Source organism: Chionomys nivalis, chromosome 1 (genome assembly GCF_950005125.1).
Source record: "Chionomys nivalis chromosome 1, mChiNiv1.1, whole genome shotgun sequence".
NCBI lineage: Eukaryota > Metazoa > Chordata > Mammalia > Rodentia > Cricetidae > Chionomys > Chionomys nivalis.
In genome coordinates this window covers 61,298,563-61,325,690 of record NC_080086.1, presented here as the reverse complement: position 1 = coordinate 61,325,690, position 27,128 = coordinate 61,298,563, and the positions used below count along the sequence as shown (strand labels likewise).

Below are 27,128 nucleotides of genomic sequence, written 5' to 3'. Positions count from 1 at the left end.
AAATAAATAAATAAATAAATAAATAAATAAATATTAAAAAGAAAGAAAGAAAGAAAGAAAGAAAGAAAGAAAGAAAGAAAGAAAGAAAGAAAGAAAGAAAGAAAGAAACAGTAGCCAGGGTCTGTCTTCTGTGCCTACCCACCCCACTATGGCCCACTCTCTATGGCATCTACTATCCAGAGTCAATAGTTGCAGGGAGCTGCTCTGCTGTTTTACGCCTACCAATAACTGCAGTGCTCCATCCACAGCTGGGTATGCCCAAAGTACCGCTGGGGCAGGCTCTTCAAGGACAGCTGCTGGGTGCCAGCCTCCCTCCCCTGGCCCTTGTGGCTCCAGATTCAGTTGTGACCACACCCTGTGTATGAAGGGCAGGGTGTATTTGCTAATATGTGAGCTAGCACCAACAGTGCATGTGGGTCACACACTTTGCTTAGAGGCTTAACAAGCATCCTATGCTGTCTAAACACACTGCAGAAGTATGCCTCAGTAGTTCTGCTATCTGACACAGGCTGTACCTTAAGTTGTGATCGGCATAAGCATCTGACTGACCTCAAAGCAGGGTGTGACCCTGCTGTCTGTGGCAGAGGCTCCCACAGAGAAGTATGTTTTCACTCCCAACCATGCCTGCCACCCTGGAACATTGGTTCCCTCACCTACTACTTGGTACACTTCTATCATGCCATGTTTTGGGCTGGGCTGTGGGGGCATAGAGCAGTGTGATCCTAGATGAGCTCTGGATGACAGGACAACAAACAGAAAAGAGGCTTAAACAAGCATGGTCTAGACAGAAAAGAGAGGACATGCTATACAGAAAGCAGGTTGTACAAGGACATATAACCCAACAGTGTTCTGAAAGCAGGAGCCAAACACAGTCTCAGATTCGCAATTCCGTCATTAGAATTCATCTGACCCAGGGGTGGCAAAAGGGTTTCAGTTTGAATGCTTATCTAACTGCTGTTACTAGGCACAGGAGGGCAGTGCTGAAAGTAGCCTGGGGACCGCATTCAGGTTTGGTGAGTGTATACTGGGGTCCACTTGAGATGTCTACCCCACTGCTGACTGGAGCAGGTGAGCATCCAACCTTTTACCTATACACACCATGCTTTAGACATAATTCCTTTTCAAGGCTCCTCCTTCCCCCAAGAGCCATCACTTTGCAGTGGCATGGGAGTAATGTCCTGCAACTTAGAAAAGCTCAAGTGCATGCACATGCGTATACTCTTCCTCCGTCTCTTCCCCCCATCTGATGGCACTAAGGCAGCCAGCCAGTCTATGTATTAGTAAGCAATTTGTCCCTGCCTTGAGGTAGAGTTAGGAGAGCCAAATGGAGAAGCATGGAAAACTGCCTCCCTGGCCACCCTGTGGTCACCACAGTGGTCTCTGTAAGAATTTGCACAGGAAGACACAAAGCTTGTCTCAGTTTCTATACCAGGACACTGTATCTGAGAGACCAATTAACCTACCATAGCCACCTTGTCTTTCTGCATGGATACCAGCCTGAAAAAGAGCCTGAGAAAAAGAAGGCAGACAGGGTATCACAAAGCACCTGTGTCATGGTGTTCACTCACTGGATGCACTGGTCCACCTCTGAGGATCCTTGGTTTGTAGATGAAGTTATAGCTAAGGTAACTAAACAAGAGATTGAGTCACTGGCATTGCATCAGTTCAGATGGAGCTGAATGCTACCTGGATTAAGAATGTTGAAAGAATACCACTTTATTTGGTGTTCTAATCATTCTGTCATCAGCTCACTAAATAGATGCAAACTGAGGAACTCAGTTTGTAGGCAGTTTGTAGGTGGAGGAAGGTCACCCATTACAGTCTGTGTTGCAATTCCTGTCTTCTAGGGAGATGGCAGCTCAAACAGCAAGTTCCAAGGGACTTTAGTCAGAGATTCTGGGATCAAAATCCTAGGAGCACAATGATTCAGTTTCCGGAGACAGTTTACAACTCTCTTCCTCTTGGCTTGGTTGTTCTAGACTCTCTAAGGCTGGCTCTTTGTGCTCCAGGAGGACAGTATAAGCTTCCTGACAATGAGAAGCCAAGGCAGGCTGTGAATGAATCCCACGGGGAGAGGACTAAAGGTTGTCATAAAAAATAGATGTGACACAATAAATGCAGGATGTTCCCTGGGGTCTTAATCTCTTCCTTCAGAAAGCCAGAGCAATCCACCCACGGTGCATGAGTGAGGTAGAAGGGCATACACACACTTTGGGTGTTCATATCTACACCAACAACTCAATCCTTCCAAAGCAAAAGTCCCCAAATGGTAACTGTCAGCCTCACCAAGAAGAGTCTTCAACTGACCCAGAGGCCAGAGTCATCAGGACCTGACTCAGGCCTCTGGAGATAATAGGAGGTTTCTAGAACCATCTCCCTGTGCTATTGGAATAGTACTGCCAAATTTGCTTTAAGACTTCCTGTTTTTTGAACTTGCAAGGCCTTTCTCTGCCTGCTGAGTACAGACAGCCATTCCTCAGAGGCTGTCAGCTCTGCCTCAGCAGCAGTGAAGCAATAGAGGGAGACCCACATTCCCTTGCCATAAAAGCCAATCCTTGCAGGTGTCTAAGTACCAAGGAAACCAGGATGAACAGGCCAGGACCTGAGAAGGGAGCCACGCAGAGATGGATGTGCATTCTTGGGCCACTTTCCCATAGCATTTCTATCAGCTCATGGCTTCAGCGAAGGTCAGGAGGTCAGTAGGATGATCTCATGGGGACTCAGAGAGACAGCACTCCTCGTGAGACAGCCGTACAACTAGCTCAAGGCCTAGGTGGGAGGCTAGAAACACACAGTTTTTTTTTCTTTAGAACACTTATAAATTCCTGAGATACTTAAAATAAGAGGCTAAGAAGCTCATGGAAAGGCCGCAGAAGGGCCAAGGGTGTTTCTAGAAGGCTCCCACAACTGAGAAAACTAAAACCACGGTTCAGAGTTTTAAGAAGGAAACATTCTGGGGAGCCACACCCTGGGGATGGGGTGACTCACCTGACCGTCAGGAAGACTATTCAAGCTTAGTTGAGTCAGCTCAGTGCCTGAGAATAAGAAGACCTACTTCATTCAAGCAGCCACTAAGGACATCTCTGAAAAGGAACCACAACTAAAACACCTATGGTCTTGACATGCAATTGAGAACCATCAGGGACACAAAGAAACTGTCTAAGATGGAGAAGGGTAGCAGAAGCAGACCTCAGATGGGTTCTAAATAAGCATAGCTAACATAACCAAGAAAAGACACACCAAAGGGCAGATGCTCATCAGACTGGACAGCCTTTAAGAGGGGCATCAATAACTGGGGAAAATGTGATAATTGATTCAGAGCTCAGTCAGAGGCAAACTTGCCTGCATGAAGAAAGGACCAGTGAATCCAAGTTCAATTGGAACACCAGGCTACAGCAATGAGATCTTAATAGATGGTGAAAGCAGAAAAGCAAAAACAAAACTAAGAGACACATGCAGCGGTAATCCACATCTAGAGAGGAGAAGGTAAGGCAGCAGAGAAGGATATTTGCCTAGAGAATGCCAGAAAATGCCTAAGACTGACATCGGTGCTAAAATCAAAGACATGAACCACCAAAAAAGGAAAAGGAAAAAAATCCATGCCTAAATATGTCTTGTTAAAAGTGCTAAAAGTCAAAGACAGAGACATCTTAAAAGAATCTCAGTGTAATGATGGTAGCATCAATATCAACAGAAGAAGACATGAACATAAAAATCTCCTCAGAGATGAAAATGACTGCTGGTCCCATCTCAGTGACAATGGAGTAGAGATGCCCCAGACAAATACGAATAGAAAGGTTTTTATTAGGAAATTATACTAAGAGAAACACTAAAGGAAGTTTTGTTTTTCTGTGTGTGTGTGGGTGGGAGGGTGTCTCACTTTGTAGCCTAGGCTGTCCTCAAACTCATGCTCCACCTACCTCAGCTCCCAATCAGTGGGGTTACACGTGTGCACCATCAGGCCTGCACCCTCACTTCTTGAGTCAGAAGGGACGTGATCGCAAAGAAACAATGCATAAGTCTAGTCAGCAGCAACAGCAGTGACAGCATGTGACCTAAAACTTTACCCAGTGAATGAGTATGGGATATGTCCATTGCAGAATCCCCTTTTAACTGCAAAGACTGCCTCAGCTATTCCTCTCCCTTTTCTGCCTACCTAGAACTGGCACTTAGAGCACATTCTTTTCTTACCCACCTCACTTTCCCTTCACCCTCAGCAGGTAGGTCTTGGTTCTTTACCTAGAGGGGTGACTCATACTTCATTCCTGAAGTGTCTGGGTCATTTATCATCCTTCCTGGATTGGGTTGTTATGGTTCCTACTGACCTTAATCATAAGGCATGGAAACACTAAGAGGTACCTTAAAGGACTCCTGCCTCCGGGCACATTTTCCTTACCTCCACTGAGGAGAAACAGTTCAATTTCTCCTTTGGTGGTCTGGAACACTCATCCTTGCTAACAGTAAAGTTGTAAAGGACAATCACGAGCCCAAAGTGGCCAGGGAAATCTAAGCTTCCAATTCAATGGGATTGTTGTACCGTCTAGCAGAAACACTTCCTGCTATGGAATCAAGAATTCTTTCCCAGAAGAACAAAAGGTCGTAGAAACAAGAAGTAGAGATGTGAATGCTGGTTCTCAATTCATTTTCTCCAGCTCAGGAGCCTAGCCATGATGATGGTGCTGCCCACATTTAGGGCAAATCTCCCTCTTCAGGCAGATCTCTCTGCAAACACACTCAAAGACACACACAGAGAGGCATCTCCTAGGTGACTCCAAATCCAGTTGAGCTGACAGTGAAGAGTAACCATGGAGGGCTACCAAAATAGACCATATACTGGATCATAAATCAAGCTCCCAAACATTTTCAGTTTCCTGCTCTCAAGTTACTAATTAGCAAACTAAATTAGAGAACAATCACACCAAAAGCAGAAAATCCTCCAAAGTTTGGAAAATCATCAATACATTTCTTCAACAGAAGAAATCAGAATTAAAAGTAGAAAAAATGAATTGTAATGAAAATATATCAGCCCAGAACTTAAATGCTGTAGCAAAGCTATAGGCTCAAGAGAGTTTATAGGCATGACCGGAGATAAAAGAAAGGAAATAAAGCTGGGTGTGGAAGTTATCCACTGTTTATCCACAGTGAACTGTTCTGAAGAAATGTGTTGTTAGCAACATCATGTGAACAGTAGAGAGGCTTATTATTGATCCCTTAAATCAGCTAAATCACGCGATACAAACCTAGATGGCATGTGTCAGTCACTCGGTGTGGTCCCCTGATGCAACTGAAACATTGTACCCATAAGATGTTGGAAGCCACTGTCCATGTCACACAGCAGACTATTAATGTGAAATGAGCACATGCTAAAATAATGACCAAGAGTAGTCTGGTATATTGAGCACTAAACCAGCAGCACGGCCACATGTGATCACCAAGCATGGTGTGCGGTGCACAACTGCATGTGCTGTTGTTTTACAGCACTGGCTACTGGAGGTCTGTGTGCACAGATCACCAAACAGATGTGAAATGCTGTGAAAGTGTTCAGCCCCACTGCGATCTTCTGGGGCTACCACCCATGCAGTAAATTGCACATGGATGCACTTTGCATTCTTTTTTTTTTTAAAGATTTATTTATTATTTTATTTTGTATATGATGTTCTGTCTGCATTTACCCATGCTGGCCAGAAGAGGGCACCATATCTCATTATAGATGGTTATGAGCCATGGTGTGGTTGTTGGGAATTGAACTTAGGACCTCTGGAAGAACAGCCAATGCTCTTAACCTCTGAGCCATCTCTCCAGCCCCCACTTTGCATTCTTACAACAAAACTAAAATATGTCATGTAATGTCAACATGGTCCCTGCTTACTTCTAGGAACTTCATCTGTGTCTCTCTTCCTGCTCATTACTCTGGCCACACTGACCGTCTTTCAGTTCCTTAAGTGAATCACATGACTTCTTGTCTCGGGGCTTTTGCACATGCTGAAACTAGTTTCCCCTTCCTTTCTCTGGCAGCTTCTCAACTGGGAAGAGTGAGTTCAAATGTCATTTCCTCTGCAAAGTCCAGCCTAGGTCAGATTCCTTGGCTGGGTATTTCAAACTCCCCATCTTTCACAGTACTAGTAGACCAAAGTGAACATTTGTCTGGGAAGTTGTTTTCTCTGAAATTCAGTGGAAGATACTGTTTTCCGTATCTCAAATGTCAGTAGGCTCTTCCTGGCAGAGGCAGAAGCTGCCCTGTTCCTAGCTAAAACCTCAATTCTAGCATGCCATCAGGAACAGGACCTACGACACGTGTGGCAAGTGAACGAATAAAAACAATGACAGAGTTTACCATCTAAGTAATCATTCGGTTTACTCAGAGCTGTTAGCAATGCTCCACTGTCTTGGAAGGAAACTCCCACCGTTTCTGCCACCAGCAGCTGGCATTCATTCCTGTGACATTTACAATGCAATTTGCAATCATTTGCTAATCCGAAAAATCTCACAAACATTTTTTCCTTTGATATTTAAGGAAAATACTTTCTAACTTTGCACTGTTTACTACATGAGGGAAAAGACAGTATTCTGGAAACTCTAACAAATCCTTCTCCACCGACCGAGCAAGTGCTGTGAAGTGACTCAGTGGCTGCCATTATTAACATCTCTTAGTACTGACTGGAGCTGAGATTCACAGACACTCACAAACAACATCTACTTCTTAAACACGGTCCTGAAGGCTGGAAAGCATGCAGTTCAATGTAGGCAGCTCCACAGCCCTGGTTCATGAACAGCGCTTTCTCCCTGTGTCTTCTCAGGGTAGGATGGACAAGGCGATGCCCTGGTGTCCCATTCATATGGACACTGGTCCCACTGACAAGGATTCAACATGCATGACCCAATCATCTTTCAGAGACCCAGCTTGGTCTCTGAAGAATGCTGACTTAGCCTCTAGCCAAAAGTCATGCTGCTACCACCACAACCAGCTGACAACGTCCCACAGGTTCCTTCTGTACAGTCTTGCTGCACCATCATATAGAGTATTACAGTGTACCCTATTTGGAGGTGGGGAAATGGAGGCCTCCCAGAGATCTTAGGACAGCAGAGGGGCCAAAGAGATGCTCCATAGTTAAGAGCATGTAATGTTCTTGAAAAGGACCTGAGTTGGGTTCCTGGCACTGATGCTGGGTAACTAACAGTTGTCTGTCACACACACACACACACACACACACACACACACACACACACACACACTTAAAAATAATAAAATAGGTCAGGTGGTGCTGGCGCATGCCTTTAATCCCAGCACTTGGGAGGCAGAGGCAGATGGATCTGGTCTACAAGAGCTAGTTCCAGGACAGGCTCTAAAACTACAGCAAAATCCTGTCTCGAAAAACCAATAATGATAGTAATAATAATAATAATAATAATAATAATAATAATAATAATAATAATAAATAGATTTTAAGAAAAAAGACATCAGAGACACGGACATAAAGGAAGGACAGAGCTCTGAAGCAGTTCGAGTTAAGCTTTAACCCCAATAATATCTACTGTGTTGGTCAGATCAGCTTAACAGAGGGAAAAGGAAAAGTCTACTTGGCTTATAGATTTAGAATCTTTAGTACATGGTCACTTGATATTGATGCTTTGGACCCGTGACAACAACGCAATAGACCATGCTGAGAACTTGTGGTAGAGGAGATCTGCTCACCTCACAGCAGCTGGGAAGCAAGGAGCAAAGGATGAGGGCCAATATCCCCTTTAAGACTATGTCTTAATGGTCTAACTTCCCTTTTCGAGGTTGATCTTTTTAGGGTTCTACCATCTACCCAATGGCTGGTTCATGTCTATAAGACCCATGACTTCGGGTAGGTGGCACAGGTAAGATACAAACTGAGGTCTCAGGTAAAGTAAGGGTCCTTGCAACCTTTTCCAGCTTCTTCTCCAAGTGTACACTGACAGCAGCAATAGCACACTAGAGAACCAAACTGAAAGGGGGCAAAGGCATATACTATTCGATACAGGCTCAGCAAGCTGCAGTGGTCATCCAGGCATGCACAAATATACACAAAACCACCGACTTTCACCTGGTAAAATCCATACTGCTCCATTTCGACCTTGTAGGAGTGGCCTGTGACAATGAAATCAGGCTCACAAAGGCATGTGACAGGGCACCAGGTCCTTAAGAGTTAATCAGCTTCACCTTCCTGCAAGTGGAGAGGCCCCTCATATAGTCAGGATTTGTACTGCTGCAGTGGCTGTCACCTGGCTCCTCCTCCCCCTCCCTGGTCTGATGTGAGGCATTCACAATATTGCATGAAGCTAGTGTTCAAGAAGAGCTGAAATGGGTTTTGCTGTCCCTCCATTAAGGGAGGGACACCTATAGGCAGATGACACACACCTACAGGACATCTAAATGTCCTCTGTCATTCAGGGGATATGCAATGCTCAGGCCTGTGAGGGTGATGGGGAAGGAGAAACACACCAATGGCTGTGTACCCATACTTTTCCTTGTCTCCTTCTATCTGATGGGAAAGCCCTGTCCTTCCACATTTCCATAGTCCCATTGTCACTCTAGAACTTAAAATTTCGAGGCTGTTATTTTCTGTCCCCAAACTGTTTCTTTCTTGGTGCTGCCTGCCAGTACTCCCCTAGCTGCAAGTGTTTCACACATGGGAACAGAAGCCCAACACTGTTCCTTATGCCATTCCACCAAATCCTCCAGTCGGTTCTGACTGTACATCAGTCCCATCCTATTCTCCAGACTCTTCACATGTACATTATGAATATGTATTACTCTCACTGGCTTTATTAAGAGATGACAGCCTATAGTTAGACTGGATTTTCGGGGAGAGAGAATGCTGGGAGGAGGAAGTGTGGAGTCATGAGATTCTCGGAAGTCTTGAGGAGATTCAGAGGAAGCAGATGAACGTGCTGCACTGAAATAAGGTGCCAAGCCACATGGTAGACTATAAAAAAAAAAAAGGGGGTTCATTTAAATTGTAAGAGCTAGCTAATAACAAGCCTGAGTTATTGGCTGAGCATTTATAATTAATAATGAGTTTCTGTGTGGTTATTTGGAGGGCCAGTTGGTAGGACAGAGCTGACAGGAGCCCCACGAAAAACTCTACCTACAAATGGTGCCCAACATGGGACAATGTATATCCACATAAAAATCTGAGAAAGCTTAAAAGAAGATTCCAAACAAGTAAAAAACAGAAACAAATCTGGCTTCTTGATAATTGCCTTCCCTCAGGTGCTAGCGGCAATCAGAGGTGTGGCACTTTTAAGAGGCCCTGCTACCGAACAATTAAATGGGGTTCATGAACAGTAGGCAGCACACTACTCGGTGGCAGCATGGATCTAAAAATCCAGAGTTGGGGCAGCAAACATGGCTCCCTGGTACCTCTGCCATGAGGCTAGACTCAGGCAACTGAAGGAGAGGAGCCAGTCATTTAAGTTTTGCTCATACAGACAAAAAAAGATTACAGATACACAATAAAGACAGATCCAGATGAAAGAAACTTCTAAACAATTACAGTGTGTTTAAAAATATACATAGGCTTAGGAGAAAAAAGAGAATATATACAGATGTAGAATAAAAAATAGTTTAAAAATAATAAAGTCCTCAAAAAGGAAAAACAATAATAAACCATGTAAAGACTGGAAATACATAGTGTCTGGATCCTGTATGTTACTGTGTGGTCTTTAAAATTTTTAACTGCTGATGAATGAGTGATAGCTGCTAAGAGACACTGGATTATGAAAGCTGCCAGATTAAACCAACCTACATATTTTAAGAATATCTTGATTTCAAAATGGGAGTCAAAAGGTGTGTTGCTTTGAATAGGAGGTTATGCTTTTATTTTTACAGGAAATGAGAGGCTGTAGATTCATTCTAGGTTGATATGGACCAGGTGTCATAGAGGAAGGTCCCCTAAAAATTCTGGCTATAAACATAAAGAAATAAACCTAGAAAAATTACAAAACAGGTTTTATACCAAAACATAAAACAAAACAATCATCTTTGGCTAACTTGTATACAACACACATCTATACTTATATTAATACAGATATGTATGTTACCTTCAAAAGTTTATGTATTTTCAGAGCAAGGGGACCAGGGTGATCCAGCATCTCAGAATGCCTCTGTTGCAGTTTCCTAAGAGTTCTGCATCCAGAACAGCTTCAAGGCTGCTGGCTGGGATGGCCCAGTCTCACAAACTACTCTAGCCAAGACTTAACCATTATCCTAAATTTTCTCAGGGTCTCCAAAGACGCTAATGGTCCCACACAACAGGAAGCATTCTAGAAAAACAATGCCCAATTCCCAAAAGATTGGTTATGGATGTTTGCCATTATTTAAAGGGTTTGTTACAAGTTGTTATTGGTCATAGTAAAACAACAACAACAACAAAAAGGTAAACAAAAGAGTTAAATTCAAAGACCTCTTTGTAAAGGAAAAGCAGGGTATAAGATATAGAAATGATGAGATAAAAGGGCAGATTATGGAATCTGCTTTAATCCAAAAAACAGCAGTTATTAATCTCAAAATATTTTACATTGGTATAGATTTTGGTTTAGTGATACAAAGTTAAAGTTAATTTTGTTATACTATATGTATGCTTCTACTCTTGTTTGGGGCACTGTGCTTATGCAGCTCTTAAAACTGTACTGTATAATTAAGAAGTCAGGTTAGTAGTTAGTCAACTACAATAATCCAATTTGTAGTCATATTAGGTATGTTTTCAATTGCTGACAGTATACTGTCCAAACTGGACCAGCAGGACACAAAAAAGTTGACTGTCACACTTTGCCAAAACAAGGTAGGAAAGTCCTTCAAAATTCCTTGCTTCTCAAAATGTCTGTCAGATATACTAGGCCTGTAGACCAAAGCTGGATGCCCCAACACTACAGAAGAACTTTGGGTGACTGTCCAGTTAGTCAGATATCCCTGTCATTAGGTAATATTAGACCCTTCTGGGGTTTTTGATGGAGTTAAAGACTAAATAATTAAGACTTAAAGTTTTCCTTAGTTATGATAAAAGGTAAATTAGGTATAAAACTTTAGACTTACAAAGATAAATAAGAGAATATTTTTCCTAATTTTGCCAAATACAAATTGGCTAGATATTGTAACTGTAATTCTTACTTTATAACTGTTTTTGTTACATACAGTTTTACTACGTTAAAGTTAAAACCTTTCTTTATAGTTAGACAAAGGGGGAAATGCTGTGGAATAATCTTTTTGTACACCATGGATATATATTACTCTCATTAGCTAATAAAGAGCTGATGGCCTTTAGGTAGGAAGGATTTTTGGGGAGAGAGGATGCTGGGAGAAGGAAGGGCAGAGTCATGAGCATTTCAGGAGTCATGAAGAGGTACAGAGGAAGAAGGAGATGAACATGCTGAACTGAGATAAGGTACCAAGCCATGTGGTAGAATATAAATAAAATATGGGTTAATTTAATTTGTAAGACCTGGTTAGTAACAAGCCTAAGTTACAGGCCAAGCATTTCTAATTAATAGTAAGTCTCTGTGTGACTATTTGGGGAGCTGGCTGGCGGGACAGTGCTGACCGACAGTCTCGATGAAAAACTCTGCCTACAGTTATTTATAGCATTTTCACCAGGGCTGTGTCACCTCATAGCTACCCCACCCCCCATGATACCGTCTTCTCATGTTGCCAGATCAACAACCATTTTTGTACCATGATGGGCTTTCCTGGTGACTCACCCAATTTTCTAGGAGAGAGACTGCCAAGGAAGTAATGTAGGAGTTCACTGGAGAATTCTAGTCCCCTGGCCTAGAGACCATCTTCACACTTTAGTACGGCTTTCCTTCCCCAGAGATCTGCATTCAAATGATTCATGAACAGGCCCACACCTCCCTGTTTCTAATGTCCTGGTTCAGGGTGTTCATGGACAGCTCAGGAGCATGGCAGATGGGGCAGAGAGCACTAGCTTATTTGGAAACACAGCATGGAGTTGCCTAGAAGAGCACTGTGTGTTCCAGCAGGAGCAGGAAGCTCCCACAGGGGACATGCTGAGAGCCCCACCCCACCCCTCACAAAGTAGACGGTCAGGATGACTGCCCATCCCCCCTCCCCAGTTCCCTTGGAGCCTGTTCACTGCTGCTTACCTAGCTAGATAACAAAGCAGCTTCTGCTCCAGAGAAAGACAGTGGCTGCAGCACACTGCAAAGTGCCATGGAGCTGGGAAGAGCCCTGTGCTAAGCTGGGCAATTACTAATGGCCAATGGCTAGCTTCAGCCCAGCTGAGGGGGCTGAGGAACAGATGGTTGTCTTGTTATTAGAGAAATTTGCCATCAGGCAGGTGGTAGCAGGTTTCGAGCCACACAAGGGGATTTTCACAAACGCACAAGTTTACAAAGAACAATAAGCAGATTCTTACTTTATTGTGTTCTCTGCTTTTGAAGCCGCCTCATGGAATTGCTGGGAAGACAGTTTATATATCTCGGCATTCTACAAAGAGAAACACAGAACTGGTTACCAAAGATTGCCATCTCCTTCTGGAAGCTTGTAGGACAAAACCACGGCAGAACTGGAAGATACCAATATCTTGACTGGTGTCAGCACAGCCTAGTTCCTAGCATGCTGATCACTGTGACAGAAACCCAGAAAAGTGACTAGCAAGGCAAACCATGGCAAGCTTCAGGCCACTTGTCAAATCTGCTGGCTACCTTTTTGTAAATAAAGTTTCACTGGCCCATGGCCATACACACCATGTCTTTGGCTGCTTGCACACTACAGGATCAGTAGAATGGCTGTGGTAGAGCCTGCATGGTCTGCAAAGCATAAATCATTTATTACTAGTAAAAAACAAAAAACAAAACCAAATAAAACAAACAAAGAAGCAATAACAACAACAAAAATGGTGCTGAACTTGATCTACTACAATCCCTATTGGACAACTGGACCACACTGTCTAAAGAGGTCAAGTGACGACCCAAAATAGCAAGGGACAATGGAAGCAGTATCCAGTGTCTTGATTCTTAGGCTATGAAATGCTCTGTTGCTTCCCATGATGCACTGTGGGAGGGTCTGAAGGCATATACCTTGCCCTTCCTAAAGTTATTCATTGCACACACACTTACAGAGTCAGGCTGGCAGGGAAAGCCTAGGACCAAGAACAAGTCAGCTGGGTTTGACCCTGGTGGCACATTGTGATGGTGGGTAAGTTGCTTAACTTGTTACTTGTTTCTGGCCACACAGGTCCAGACTAGCACTTTCCTTATTCTCTAAAACTCCAGCATCTTCACTTGCTCTCAGAGACTGATACTGATGCCCCATCCAACCTCAGAACACAGCACTCCAGGTGGGAGTGCTCAGGCCCATGCACAGCTGGATAGACATATAGGGGGTGGGGAAGGCCAAACCTGGAGGCCGAGACAGGGTGGGTCAAGTAGTCCCTGTAAAGAGGTATAGGGTAAGTGGTTAGGTGTCCTGAGTGGGGTATGAAGCCAGTAGCAGTTGCCTTTGTGTGGGGTGCCAAGGTCAGGCCCTTTGCATAGCTGACTATTCACTCCTGAGAAGGGGCTCCCCCTCTTTCACAGATGAGCAAACAGGCCCATCAGTCAGTCCTTGCAACAAGTGGGTGTGACAGCGAAGGGACTATGAAGTCTCGGGGCTGTGTTTCCTTGCACATCTGTCAGGCTCAGCCTGATTCAGTCTGACTCCACCTACCTACGTGCTGAAGAAAAGCAGCCAGCCAGGTCCTGGATGAACAGGGAAAGAGGTCTGAATCAGGGTTGCCAGGAGAGCCCATCCTGTGGTATGGAGTCCAAGTCTAGAGGGAAGGGATTTAAGCCAGAGGACTTCCTCTAGGGGACCACAGGTATGAATGCAGGTCTGGGCTGGAACCAGGCTCTACTTTTACCTGCTCTCTGAGATTTACCTGCCCACTCTCTACATTTCCAGGGAAGGTTGACTGGGGATCAGCATGGCGTGGGAAGGAGACTCTTGTAGGGGAAAAGTCACTGGCAGGGAGAACCAGGGTCTATGGGTGGAAGAGTCACATAGCCTATTCCTTCTAGTCTCCTCTCTCCACACCAGGGAGGTCCTTTCCCAAGGCATGCCAATAACTCCAGCACACAAGAGACATGAAAGGAACACAGGTCTTCCTCGCAGCCTGGTATTGGAAGATCTATACTAATGCGGTGTCCAGAAAGGCTTTCTGCTTCTCTGGAGTCCTTGCACTCATATCAAGAGTTGGCACTGCTTCAGGATGGTGTGACATTGCCTGACATGACTGTCCTGGCTGAGGACAAGGACAGAGGCAAGCTGATCAGTATGCCCCTGTTCCTTCAGTAGGTGTTCTTCTGTGACCTCCTTGGAATCACTGGGACTCTGCTGGAGCCTCCTGAGGATGTGGCCTGACCCATGGACCCACAGTATGACTTCAGTGCTTATTGGCCGTAGTCTGTGGCTAAACCACTTACTTCTTCCAAGCTTTGTTTTCTTAACTGCAGAGTAACAGAAAATCAGGCACACAGATCTCCTTCAACTCATATAGCACTGTGTAGGTTCTGAAGCCACAAAGAATCTCATCCACTAAGTTCCTTCCACGGAATCTGGTCTTTCTTCCCCATAAGAAATCTGCCTGGCTCAACCATCTCTGAGTTTCTTTTCTTCTATATGTGTTCACAGGGTCAGGTCACAGGCTTCCAGGTCCAGTCACCTGCTGAGTGCCTCTCAAAGTGGGGACCCAAGGGCTGAGTAACAGAAGAGGAGTTACTGTTCTGTATGGCAGGGAGGACGCATCTGTCCCCAGGCACATGGAGCCAATTATGTGGTCAATAGGATTTGTCATAGGAAGTGGCCACAGGCGAAGAAGTGGTTACGGCCACCCCACTTTGCTTCCTCTAATTTCCTCATGATGACTCAGTGAAAATCCCCAGCTGGTCCTATCCTGTCTGTGCAGACCCATGGCAATGGGTTTTGTGACAACCTCTGGTCCAGAAGCACACGGAGGTCTCCAAGCCACAATGGGGTTCACCATGTCCTACATTTGTTCATCAGCCCCTGCTTCTCCAGCCTTCTTCTTTGAGAACGAGAACCCAGCAGACTACTTGTTATCATTGTAGGCTTCTTAAGAACTGGCCAACTTGCTCTTCCTGAGAACCATTAAATATTGGGAGTAGGGTCCAAGGCAAGTAGAGCCTGTGCCCTGGCCATGTGGGATGCTCAGACAATACAATATCACAATTACAAATGAGCATTAGGCCAATAGTTTGGTGCTTTCTGGGTACCTACCAAAGCAGCCTGCAAACTTGATCAGACTGTCTTCTCGGAAGTCAGTTGCTCCCTCTCATTGCCTCTGATGGTTCTGACAATGGAGTCCATGGCTTAGTTCATGGGAGACTAATATCCCAACTTTAAGGCACAATTTTGTCACAACAATATTTTTTAAAAGTGAAAGCAGGACAAGGGCCACAATGAGTGGTGAGCTTGTTAAGGCCTGTACCCCAGCCACATCCCACCTTCCTCTTTAGGCCCCCTTGGGTGAGGTCATGGCACACTTGTGAGCACCTTGTTGGCAAACAGTTTGTGGGCAAGTACTTTAATTAGAGAGCCTTCTGTGAGGCATACACTGGGTGAGCACATTGAGAGGGAGTACAGCCTATGAAAGAGGACTTTGTGCGGGAGCACAGTATGGGTGAGGGTTCTGGGAGTCAAGCAGCTCCCACCATATCCTCTAGGCCAATAAACTCTCCTACTGTTGTACACAGTGCTGAGGAGAACAAGTGCCTACTAGCAGTTCTGTGTGTGAATGAGCATACCTACAGGGAACATTCTAGAAGTCAGGTTCTTGAATTAAAAATATATTTATTTCTAATAAAGTAAAGGGTGAGCAGATATGATACAAGGCAAACAAGGGGGAGGTCTCACGGAGAGAGACAACAATGTGGATGCGAGTTTCAAAAGGGCAGTGTGGGTATTTGAGGGAAGCGGGACTGAGAGTGAGAGCAGGGAGGGACCATGAGGCACACTGGGTAAAGTAGCCTCAATTTCAGGCTCAGAATCTGGAATAAAATGAAAGGTGAGGCTGGGCAGTGGTGGCGCACATCTTTAATCCCAGCACTCATGCGCGGGTCTGGGGGTGGGGCAGAGGCAGGAGGATCTCTGTGAGTTCGAGGCCAGTCTGGTCTACAAGAGCTAGTTCCAGGACAGGCTCCAAAGTTACAGAGAAACCCTGTCTCGAAAAATAGGGGTGAATAAAAGCCTGGGTTTGTTTCTTTCATGTTTTTGAAACAAAGGTTTTGCTCTGTAACCCAGGCTAGCCTGGTGAGCTTCCTATCTCAGCTTCCTGAGTGCTGAAATTACAGGCCTGAGTCACTATGCCTGGGCAAGCCCTGGCTTTCTAGGTGAGGGAATAGCAGAGGAGCCCTATTTTTAAAAGGACAGAGGTTGCTGTGGATGGAGTCCTGTCTCCCCCGAGGCCATCAGCACTGAAGGGTCCTGGACCACTGAGGCCGGAGAATGGGAGCTGTAGTTAGCACAGAGGTTCACGGGCTTCTGGATGCACTCTGATGGTCTACACTGTCCCCATATCATCAGTCCCCACCATGACAAACTTAGTTTCGGAGACGTTTTTTTCCCCATAAATTCCTCAGGTTCCCACTTCTGGACTGCATTTTTCTCTGCTCTAGATAGCTGCCCCTTCTCCAGTGCCTGCAGCTGCTTCTTGAACACATCTGAAGGCAGAAGACCTGATCTCCATTAATTAAATCTGCTATTAAAAATTAAATAACATGAGTAAGAAGGTGTGAGTATTATCTCTGTGGGTTTCAAAAGTCGCAGTGTTTCTTCAATTACTTCCCAAGCAGTTTTCATATTTCATACTGTCTGATTTCTCCAAGGGCCTGGATTTGCAAGATCAAAAGAGAGTGTGAGGGTGAGAGAAGCAAGGTGGGAAGGCGGGGAGGGGAGGATGGCAGTAAAACATGTCATAGACAGGAGAGATCAACTTGCTGTCCCCAGGCAGATCCAGGAGAAGAAGCAGAATGGGAGGATGCAGGGCACAGAGATCTGTGGCAAGTCAACCAAGTGCAGGTCAGGGTGAGACCCATATGTTCATGTATAGGATGATGGGTATAAAGACAAAAGGTTATCCTACATGCCTGGAAAAGAGCAACTCCTGGGCCAGAGCCCCAACACAGACAACTAGGTCAAAGGCATTCATAAATGACCTAGTAGGGGAAGCAAGGCTAGGTGTTACAGATGCCCAGCTTGAGAGAGGACACGGCACTAGAGAGGACTGAGGCTCTCCCAAGCTGGTCAGGCAGGGCCATGAGTGAATCACAGAGTGAGGCTACCGATGCTCAGGTCAGGTGCCTCCTAGTGTGTGTCACGGGCAGGACTTTGTCATCTCCTCTGCTTCTGCTCTGCACAGTGAGAATGGTTATAGAGCAGTCAGCACAGGCTTGATGGGAATGAGGGTGGTAATGCATTGTAAAATATTTACACAATGCCTGGCATACAGTGGACACTCAATAAATGTTTTAAGAACTTAACTAACATCCCTTGATTTCATGTGTATGGACCAACAAGGACAGCAGAACCTGGAAGAGTTCTGAGTGCTGGCTGAGGAGTGACAGGAGGCTCTTCAGGGGGCGTGACCTTCACCACCAGGGGCTTTTAGTCCCTTTTGCTCATGATCCATCCCAGAAACTATGAGAGGGCCTGGCAAAGGAACTGCTGAATAAATGCAAACCAAGGCCAGAACCACACGGGCACAGGGTAGTTAGGAGGCAGCCACTGGCTGAAGCTCTGGCGAGACAGTCTCCTAAGCTTCCAGCTCTGCACGGTGCCTGCACTCAGGGATCTAGCAGGCAACGATAGACCAAGCTGTGGTAGCACATGTATGATGAGAGCACAGGATAGTAATGGCATGGCTGGTGGGGCAGGGGTGAGGGCAGATTGATGCACAGGGACTTGGAGTCCTTCCAAAGTGGTGGGAGTATTTTAGCTCGTGTGGTGGGAGGATGCAAGAGGCAACAGTCGCACGTGTGCTGGCCCTATCCAATGGGGGTGAAGGGCATGCCTTATCAGAAGAGAAAGCTCAGTGGCCCTGCCTGACCAGGCACTAGAGTAGGGACTGCCCAGAAGGCCGATTCCTGGAAAGCTCATAATAGTTAACCCTGAGGTAAGACCTTAGCAGATGAACAAACTAAGGAAGCCCAGAAAGGCAAAAGGAGCACCAGGGTGAAAAGACATCAAGCTAAAGAGCAGCGTGGACAGCCACAGGTTTCTTCAACAGTCCCATGCGTCCCTGCTGGGCCCAGCTGGGACTAAGGAAGAAAGTAATAAATAATGGAAGTGCTGATACAACACAGGTCTGAAGCAATTACAGCCAAGAAAACTTCCTAGAGGATAGAGGTGGGGTGGGGTGAGGAGTCCTAGCAACATCAGTATAGGGTGGAATGGGCTCAGCGCTGGAGGCCAGAGATTGAACAGAGAATGGGGCTAGGCCAAGGTGCTGCCAGAGTAGCCAGCACTGGCTGTCTGGGGGATCTGGAACCTACCAGTCTAATTGTCAGAAGCTTTTAAAGACGGATGAATGCTCAGAACAGTAAAGATGATTAATGTATTCAGGATTCTCTAACCTGGAAAGAGTAAACCAGACTTTTTTGGGGGGAGGGGGTTTCGAGACAGGGTTTCTCTGTGTTACAGTCCTATCTGCCCTGGAACTAGCTCTTACAGCCCAGGCTGACCTCAGACTCACAGAGATCCGCCTGCCTCTGCCTCCCCCAGTATAGTCCTGGGATTAAAGGCATGTGCCACCACCGCCTGACACAAGTAAACCAGACTTTTAAAAATGGTCTAAATCTTTAGCATAAGCTATCAAGTGTGAGAGTGCTAGACATGAAACCACTGCAGTGCCCAGAGGCACTGAAATTCAGTTCTGTTAAGTGGCTGCACAGCTGATGCTAGCCAGCAATACCTACCCTGTACCACCCAGTGGACAGGAACTCCCTGCCTGGCTCGCCTCACTCTACCCTAAAGCCTGTATCTAGCCCCAGGTTCAGGCCATCCCAAGACCAACTGTGCCCCCACATCAAAGGCCACAATGTCTACCTTTCACCCCTCAAACTTCCTATTTCTTGCCTTCAGAACCTGTCTATGGCAACCTAGCCTTCTCCAGGCTGGACTCCATCTTACCTTCAACACAGTTCACAATTCTTGAGGCTCTGGTTTCTGAGTCTATGAGCCACTCAGTCCCCCAGCTTTAAATTCCCACTGCTAGAAGATGATTCTGTCTGACTCAGGATGCCACTGGGTACCCACTCCTGCTATAACACTTTCTTCCAGTGCTGACTGCACCTATATCTCTCACTCTTAGAGGGGGATACCTGCCACACATCTAGGGTGCTGATCCCAGTTCCAATAGCAGTTTTTATCCCTAAGCATGTCATGAGCCTAGTGGGCAGTGATTTCCAATGATCCTTAGGAATGAACTGAGGACACAGCCATGAATGGATTCAAACCTGCCTAGCATGCTCAACACACCGTAGTTCCACCACTTACTTCTTTTGTACATTTAGTAAGCATTTATTGAGTGCTTGCTATTTGCCAAGGCTTGCTCTACAAGCAGTGAACATGGCAGGCAGCGAGGGGATGAAGTCCTTGCTCCACAGAGCTAACAGTCTGGATATGGAAGAAGTAAACAGATAATTTCACTCAGTAGCAGTGCCACTTAAAAGATCACATAGAGCTTAAGAGGCTGTGGTTTTCAATAGCTGTCAGGAAAGGCCTCTCCCTCTGCCTGCTCACCTTGGGCAGACAGCTAACAGACATGAAGTCAGGGTTTGGGCAGATGCTGAGGGGGTGACTGCACTTGGTGAGTTCTTGATAGCACAATGAGCACAGATTTCTAGAGATGACAAGACTGGATACTGAAGGTCATCCAGGGAAGACCACACATACAGAGCCTACTCTGGAGATAGCAGGAAGCCACTGGAGGGTGTGCTATGGGAAACGGCACCAGAGATCCCTTTTGGAAGGACCACTGGCAGCTTGAAGCAGCCTAAATGAAGGGCAGTGGAGACAGTCTGGCTATCTTGAGGCTACTGCAGTGACCTTGGTGAGATGGCCAGGTCACTTAGTGGAGGACAAACTATCTCTGCCGGCAGTGATGAAGAATGAGACACAAACCTTAGCTTTGGTCTGTGGAGGTAACCAGTTCAGGACAAGGCTGGCATTTTTGCCAGGGTCTATTTGCTAAACCCTTCCCTGAACATGGAAAGCCTTGTGTCCCTATAAGGACTGTGTCCTACTGACTACACCCTATTCCCCTCTCTCTATGTCCCTTCAACAGTTTCCTTCTAGAGAGCCTCCCCTCCCCTACATTCCTACCCCTGGTGTTTTCATTACAGTCCTGCACTAGAGAATGCCACCCTTCACCCAACTCCTGGAGATTAACTGTCAATTATCACTGCTTCTTGCCCCTGGGGTCCCCATGTCAAACTGCAACTGAATGCTGATGATGACTTCACCTCCTGATCATCCTATCTCCATTCCTTGCTCCCCACTGTGCTCTGCTCGGTGGACTACTACAGACGGCACTATATGCATATGACTTCCATGTTTCCCCACCTCAGCCCCGCCCCCCGCCCCCAGCTGCATCTTCTGCCTCCAGCTCACCATCCAGGCAGTGGTAAGAGTGATCTTTACAGATACTCTGAACTGGGAACTTTCAAAGATCCCCTCTGGAGACATAGCCCTTGCTGCTAATGACCTCGGCACTATCCTCAGTTTCTGTTCTTAACTTGTTCTTCACTTATTCTCGAAGGCTCCAGGATGTTCTAGACATTCCTTGCTCTACTAATTCTCCCTGTCTACCTGGGACACTCCTACTACTGCCTGAGGCCCATCAGCACCCATTCCATCAAATGAGCACTATTCTTTCTCTCTAGGCAGACTTCTCATGGCCTTCACCATGCTCTGTATTAAGATACACTTTTCAGTAGCATTTTTTGCTGTGTATTGCAATCATCTGCTAATTATCTATCTTCCCTAGGAACTGCTTGGGCTCCAGGGTAGCTTTGTATCTTTGTTGTCAATGCTTGGGCAAGCCCAGGGCCTAACCAGTGAATATTTTTATTTATTTGCTTATTTATTTACTGAGACAAGGTCTCTTTTTTGTAGCTCTTGCTGTCCTGGAACTCACTATGTATATCAGGCTAGCCTCAAACTCACAGAGCTCTGTCTGCCTTGGTCTCTGAGGAGCCGGGATTAAAGGCATATGCCACCACCCCCCGCCGGACCAGTGTATACTTTAAAAATGGCTGAAAGGCATTTTCAGTTCATTCTGGACTGCTCTGTGCTCATCACCTTTGGCCTATATGATTAGATCTCGGTCCCTCAACTGGCAAGTCAGTTCTATCATACCTTCCCTTTCCTCTTTCAGGGTATCTCACCCTTACCCTTTCAGGTACCCCTCATTCCTAGGACATTAATCTATGTTTCTATTTCTTAACATACCTGCTATCTAAACCTCCTACCCCCACCAGGTATGAACTGCTAATTAGGGCCCTGGTGATGTGGTTTAGGTGAGACTGGTTCAGAAGTATTTGCATTTGTGAAGAGGCAGAGAGAGAAGAAAACCACACACACACACCTCCCTGCCATACTCTGTTGACTCTGTAATCTTGACTGTAATCCTAGCCTTTCAGCCATTTATGGGGTTGTGTGTGTTTTGTTGGGTGTGTAGCTGGGGTGGAAGAGGAATTTATTATTTTATCCTTGAGCATGTATGCTTTTATATATGTGTGCACAGCATGTATATAAATCACACATAGTAAAAAAAAAAAAACCCTGCAAGGTTATATTAATTGGCAATAATTGAACACTTTCTTTAATGACTTGCACTGAAAACAAAACATGAGCTACCAAACATTCAGGTGTGATAGGCTTCATCCAGAAACTTCTTTTTATGTGAAGGCAAGACTTGGGTCTGGATATGAGTGACCCTTTGGCATTTTGGTCTGGAAATGACAGAGGGTATACCCTGTAGCTCCTCGAGTAGGACATATATCACCACAGAATTTATCAAAACTGAAGGCAAGATGAGCGACCACTTGTTGTCTGGCTCCTTCTACCATAGCAGAGCAGCCTGCAACAGACAACAGGAGGGTACTCCAGCGAGAGACAGCCTAAGACTCTCAGAAGGCTTTGTATCTGAGTCCATGGGAAGGGGTCTGAAAAGTGGATGTGAGTTTCCTACAGGAAAACTTCCCAGAAGTTCCTGATAGACAGTCAGGAATGAAAAAGTCAAAGTCCTGTTTGAAGCGAGGTGAGAACTAATCTCTGAGACTGCTGTAGTGCTGAGAGATCAGATTCACTTGCCCAGACCTGAGTTTATGGCCTGGGTTTGGATTCCCGAACTTCTTGAGGTCAGAAGACAGGTATTAGGGAGAATGGCTAGCACAGAGCTTAGACCCTGTGAGAATGGACCCTTAAAGCTGTTGTACAAATGCCAAAGAAAACGGGGCAGCATGGGAGGCAGAGGGTTAAGGGTATACTTGGAGTAAGCAGGACTGACAAGGTAATCTACACTGCAATCACTCCACTGGCAGCGTGTGGGGAGGAGGCTAAGCAGCAGGGAGTGGTGGCACTCCCCAGCCAAGCTTTGGGGCTGCTAGTTAGTTTTCTTTTTCCTTTTTTTTTTTTAACATTTGCAAATATAAATGAATAGTGGCTATCCAAAGAGTATGAAAACAAAATGTGTAGCCTGACACAAAGTAAAAGTCAAATCAAGAGTGTGAGGTCCCGTCCCCGCCCTCCCCACCCCCGAGTCAGGATTTCACTGTAGCTTTAGAGCCTGTCCTGGAACTAGTTTTTGTAGACCAGGCTGGCCTCGAACTCACCAAGATCCATCTGCCACTGCCTCCCGAATGCTGGGATTAAAGGCCTGCACCATGACCGCCCAGCAAGAGTATGTAAGTCTTAATTCTAGCTTTACTATTGATGTCTGATGTGACCCTTAATAAAAATTACACAGGGTCTCAATGCTGTGGTCTACAATGACTCTCTGCAGAAAGAAAGAGCTCAGATTCTCAAGGACAAACCCATAGCTGTGAAGTTTGGAGGCTGGAACAGCTGTAGGCCCTGGGGATCCAGCCTGCCAGTTCAAGCTGAGGCGGGCATGAGGGCTGTGCATTCAGGCCACAGAGGCTGAAGACATTTCAGCTTTTTGTGCTGATCCTAAAGGTTCCATTTGCAAAGGAATTACAGAAGCAAGGCTCGCTGAGATTGCACATTCAGCAATTCTCAGTCCTTTGTGACAGGCCCCTTCTGGGAGACTCCTGAGAAAAGGTCTTATCTCTCTTAGAAGACCTCTGTGAGAAGGATGTGCCCCAGGCAGGCAGTTCTGAGCATGTCTGCCCCTTTCCTCACTGAAGCAGCCTTTCCACTTAGTTTCTAGCTGGATGATCTTAGGCAGTGGAGGCTCTGCTGCATGGGAGGTTGTTACTGAACCACTAGGATCTACATGGACCAAGAATTCCATCAAAGACAGGATCCCCTGGGCCTCACATATGTTGTAAGAGCTGCGGGCAGCATTCCTGCCCGGCTCCTGGCCGCCTGGCTAGCTTATACCCCAAAATAACGACATACAAGTTGTATTCTTTTAAACACTGCTTGGCCCATTATATCTAGCCTCTTCTAGGCTAATTCTCACGTATTAATTTAGCACATTTCTAATAATCTGTGTATCGCCCCAAGGTGCGCTTACCGGGAAGATTCTAGCCTACCTCCATACTGGGTCGGAGCTTCATTGTGTCTGCCCCAGAGAGGAGAGGAAATGGCATCTGAGCTCACTTCCTCTTCCTCCCTGCATTCTGTTCTGATTACTCCACCCACCTATGTTCTAACCTATCAGGGCTAAGCAGTTTCTTTATTAATTAACCAATGACCTTCCTCCATCACACATATACCCACTTTTCACAAGACTGTAGATTCATGTATATCTGAGGCCTGATATATAAGGAAAGAAGAAGCAGGCCTCCTAGGGCTTTGTCGTTAAAGTTCACGTTGCTTTAAAAAAAAAAATCTGAGTCTACTTGGTTGAGTCTTGTTCTTTAGCTTAACTTGGTTCTTATGTGCCACAGTTTACTCATATCTACGAGTTCATGTTCCTGATTCCCACAGGGCTCTAAAGGCAGTTGTGCTGTGGTCCTCCGCTCAGCTGAGGTAGGTCTATGGTCCCAATCCTAGCCATACTCTGGAATCACTTGAGTCATTTTCATAAGCTACACCAGAGTCTACCCCCAGGGGCTGGTTACTGGTGCAGGCTGGGACCTGTGGGCACAGGGATTTTTTTTTTTTTAAAGCTCTCCTCAGGGATGTGTTGCGGGAGGTCCTTCCGCTCCTCCAGTCAATAGCTGCTGAGATACCAGCCCATTGGGGCGTGGTCTCTCTCCCTTTAAAAAAGTGGCCACTTCCCTCCTCACTCTCTCTTACTTCCTGCTCCGCTTCCAGCAACTAGATTCCCTTCCTGATTGCCCAGAGGGCTGTTGTTTGTGACGGTGATCTGTAAGTTTTTTCCCTTTTAAATAAATAACCATTTTATTAATCATAATTCCAAACTGGTGTTTGTGACTTACACCTTCGCCTTCAGGGATGTTAATGTGAAATTAAGGTTGAGTATCATGACCTGAGCTTATAGCCTAGTTCTTCCACTTACTATTGTTATGCCTTCAGCAAGATGCATAATTATACTCCATCTTAGTTTCCTCAACTACCCAATGAGAGTGGTAAAAACAACCTAGCAAGTTGTTTCCTTCCTAAAAGTAATACAAGAATCAGGAGATCATAAAGGTGTAGGACATGCTACAATGCAGTTGTCACTGTGACAGTGGTTACTTATCCACTTTCACATTAGGTCACACAGAAGACCTGGAACATATAATAATAACTGATGCCACTGAGCCTCCACTAAGAATGCAACCTTCCTTATCATGAGAGCTGCTTTCAAGTCATCCCCAAATTCTGCTTGCACTGTTTAGTAAAAGCCTAAGTCCCAGAGAAGAATATTAGTCTGAACTAGAGTCTGGAACCTGCTGCCTCCTCTTGCATGCAGGACATGTTAGGATATGACATATCCCTGCAGGCTCATGGGCTGAGTATGTGGTCTCCAGCTATGTTAGGAGGTTCTAGAACCTTCAGGACATCAGACCCAGCTAGAGAAGTAGGGTACTGGGAGCATATCCATTTCCCTTACTGTCTCTACCACAAGCTGTTGCCAATAGAATGTTCTGCTCAAGCACATGCGGCCAAGTGACCATGTACTGAATCCTCCAGTTAGCTAAAGGAAATTATTACACCCTGATTTCTTTTTTTTTTATGCCAGGCATTTTGGTCATAAACACATAACATCCAATATAATGCCTCTTAGAGACTATGAGCTTTCAGGGTGGGTACACCTGAGTCGATCCATTCTCCATGCTTTTTCTTCCTCTCTGAATACTCTTGATTTCCTTTGGGGAATCCACATGGTTCTACAGGGGATATGGCTGGTGTGAAGTATCCAAGGTCAGACATACAGGGTATCAATGCCCTGGTCCTAGTATGGTGAGTAGCTGGTGATGGTCCAGTCCAGATAAACAAAACTTAAGATGCCTGCTGGAATTCCAACACAGAGCACAACTTATGAAGTGAACTGTGTGTCCTCCACACTGCTCTGATTATATATTAAGTTAGAATATAATCTTACTAGAAAATAAAGGTCACTACAGATGCAATTAGCTAAATGAGGTCATACTGGAGATGGGTGATCCAATCTAGCATGACTAGCATCATTATGAGAAGTGGAGATTTGGATGTAAGAGACACATGCACAGGGATATTGTGAAAACTAGATACACACCTGTTCCACAAGCCAAAAGACTACTGGAGTGGACAGACCAGACCCTTCTCTAGCACTTTCACGACCTGCCACATCTTGACTTGCAGCTTCTAGCCTCAGAAGTCACACATGCTGCAATCAGCTTTGTATGAACTTGGGGTCATTGATTTTGGGAGTCCTAGCAAATATGGACACTTGGTACTGCTATGGCAGTCATTTACCACTTAGCTGATGATGTACCTCCTTAGTACCAGGAACTGGTTCTGGTTCAAGGACTGCAGTGACCTGGGACAGAAAGAGGGTGTCATTAGGGGCCTGTGGACCGGAGGAGGACAGACAGGATAAGCTGGCAGGGAAGGGAGGCGCTTACTGCTGCACTGCAGATGAGAACGGACTGCTTCCAAAGTGCTGAGACTTAAGTGATAAAGGAAGAAGAGGAGGAAAAAAAAGTCAAACAATCCAGGCTTAGAGAACCTGCTCCTTTACTTTTTATCTCTATTGCCATGTGGAGCCAGGAAGCCTGGGCTTGGCAGGCCTGGTCCATCTCTTGCTACCCATGTGACTACGTCAAGTTGGGAAGGCCAGGCTCAGTGGCTTTGTTCCCTCACTTGCAACCTGGGTATCTGTGTGCAGGAAGTATGGCTGTTTATCGTGGGGTGAGGGCATGCTGCCCAGCACAGTGCCTGGCATATTCAAGTGTATTGTGTATTTATAGCCCTGTCTGTTAACTAGTAACTTTCCAGTCAAGGAGAAAAGGAAATCTCAGAAGGAACAAGCAAGACCCTAACAAACTTCCCTAGTTTTTACCTGTCATCTTGGCTGAGGAGGAACTGGAAGCCAAGTACCAAGTCTGCCTACTCTGTGTCTGAAGAAGAAAGGAAGCTCATCAGGAAGTGAACTGGGCTGGAGAGGCGGTGAATTTAGTGTGGAAGTTGTGGACCTGAGGATCCTGGCCTGAAGCTGCCAGGTCTGTCACAGCCACATCCACAAAGCTTCTTCCTGACAACTGTCTGGAGGGAGCTCTCTATGTGCTCCCTCCCTGTGGTTCTCAGGGAAACATACAGTAGACTCTACGTCTCCTCCTACAGACAAAGACTGGGTTACCACCTACCTTTAGGGTCCCAACGGCACTTGGCACATAGAACAATCCATACAAAGAAAGTTCCATGCTCACGTTCCAACTGCATCTACAATCCCAGGCAGCTGGAAGAAAGGGAGGTGTGGAGGGCACCTCAGGCAGAGGATCTATACACTGGGAAAAGGTCAGAATGGCCC

General features: G+C 45.7%; 1 protein-coding gene across 1 annotated transcript in view; it reads right to left on the bottom strand.

Moving 5' to 3' along the window:
• Window positions 1–27,128, bottom strand: part of Chchd6 (coiled-coil-helix-coiled-coil-helix domain containing 6) — a 234,347-nt gene that overhangs the window by 31,653 nt on the left and 175,566 nt on the right. The window contains exon 6 of the mRNA XM_057781715.1: window positions 12,399–12,469. Coding sequence (XP_057637698.1) covers window positions 12,399–12,469 — 71 coding nt within the window. The remainder of the gene's footprint in view (window positions 1–12,398; window positions 12,470–27,128) is intronic.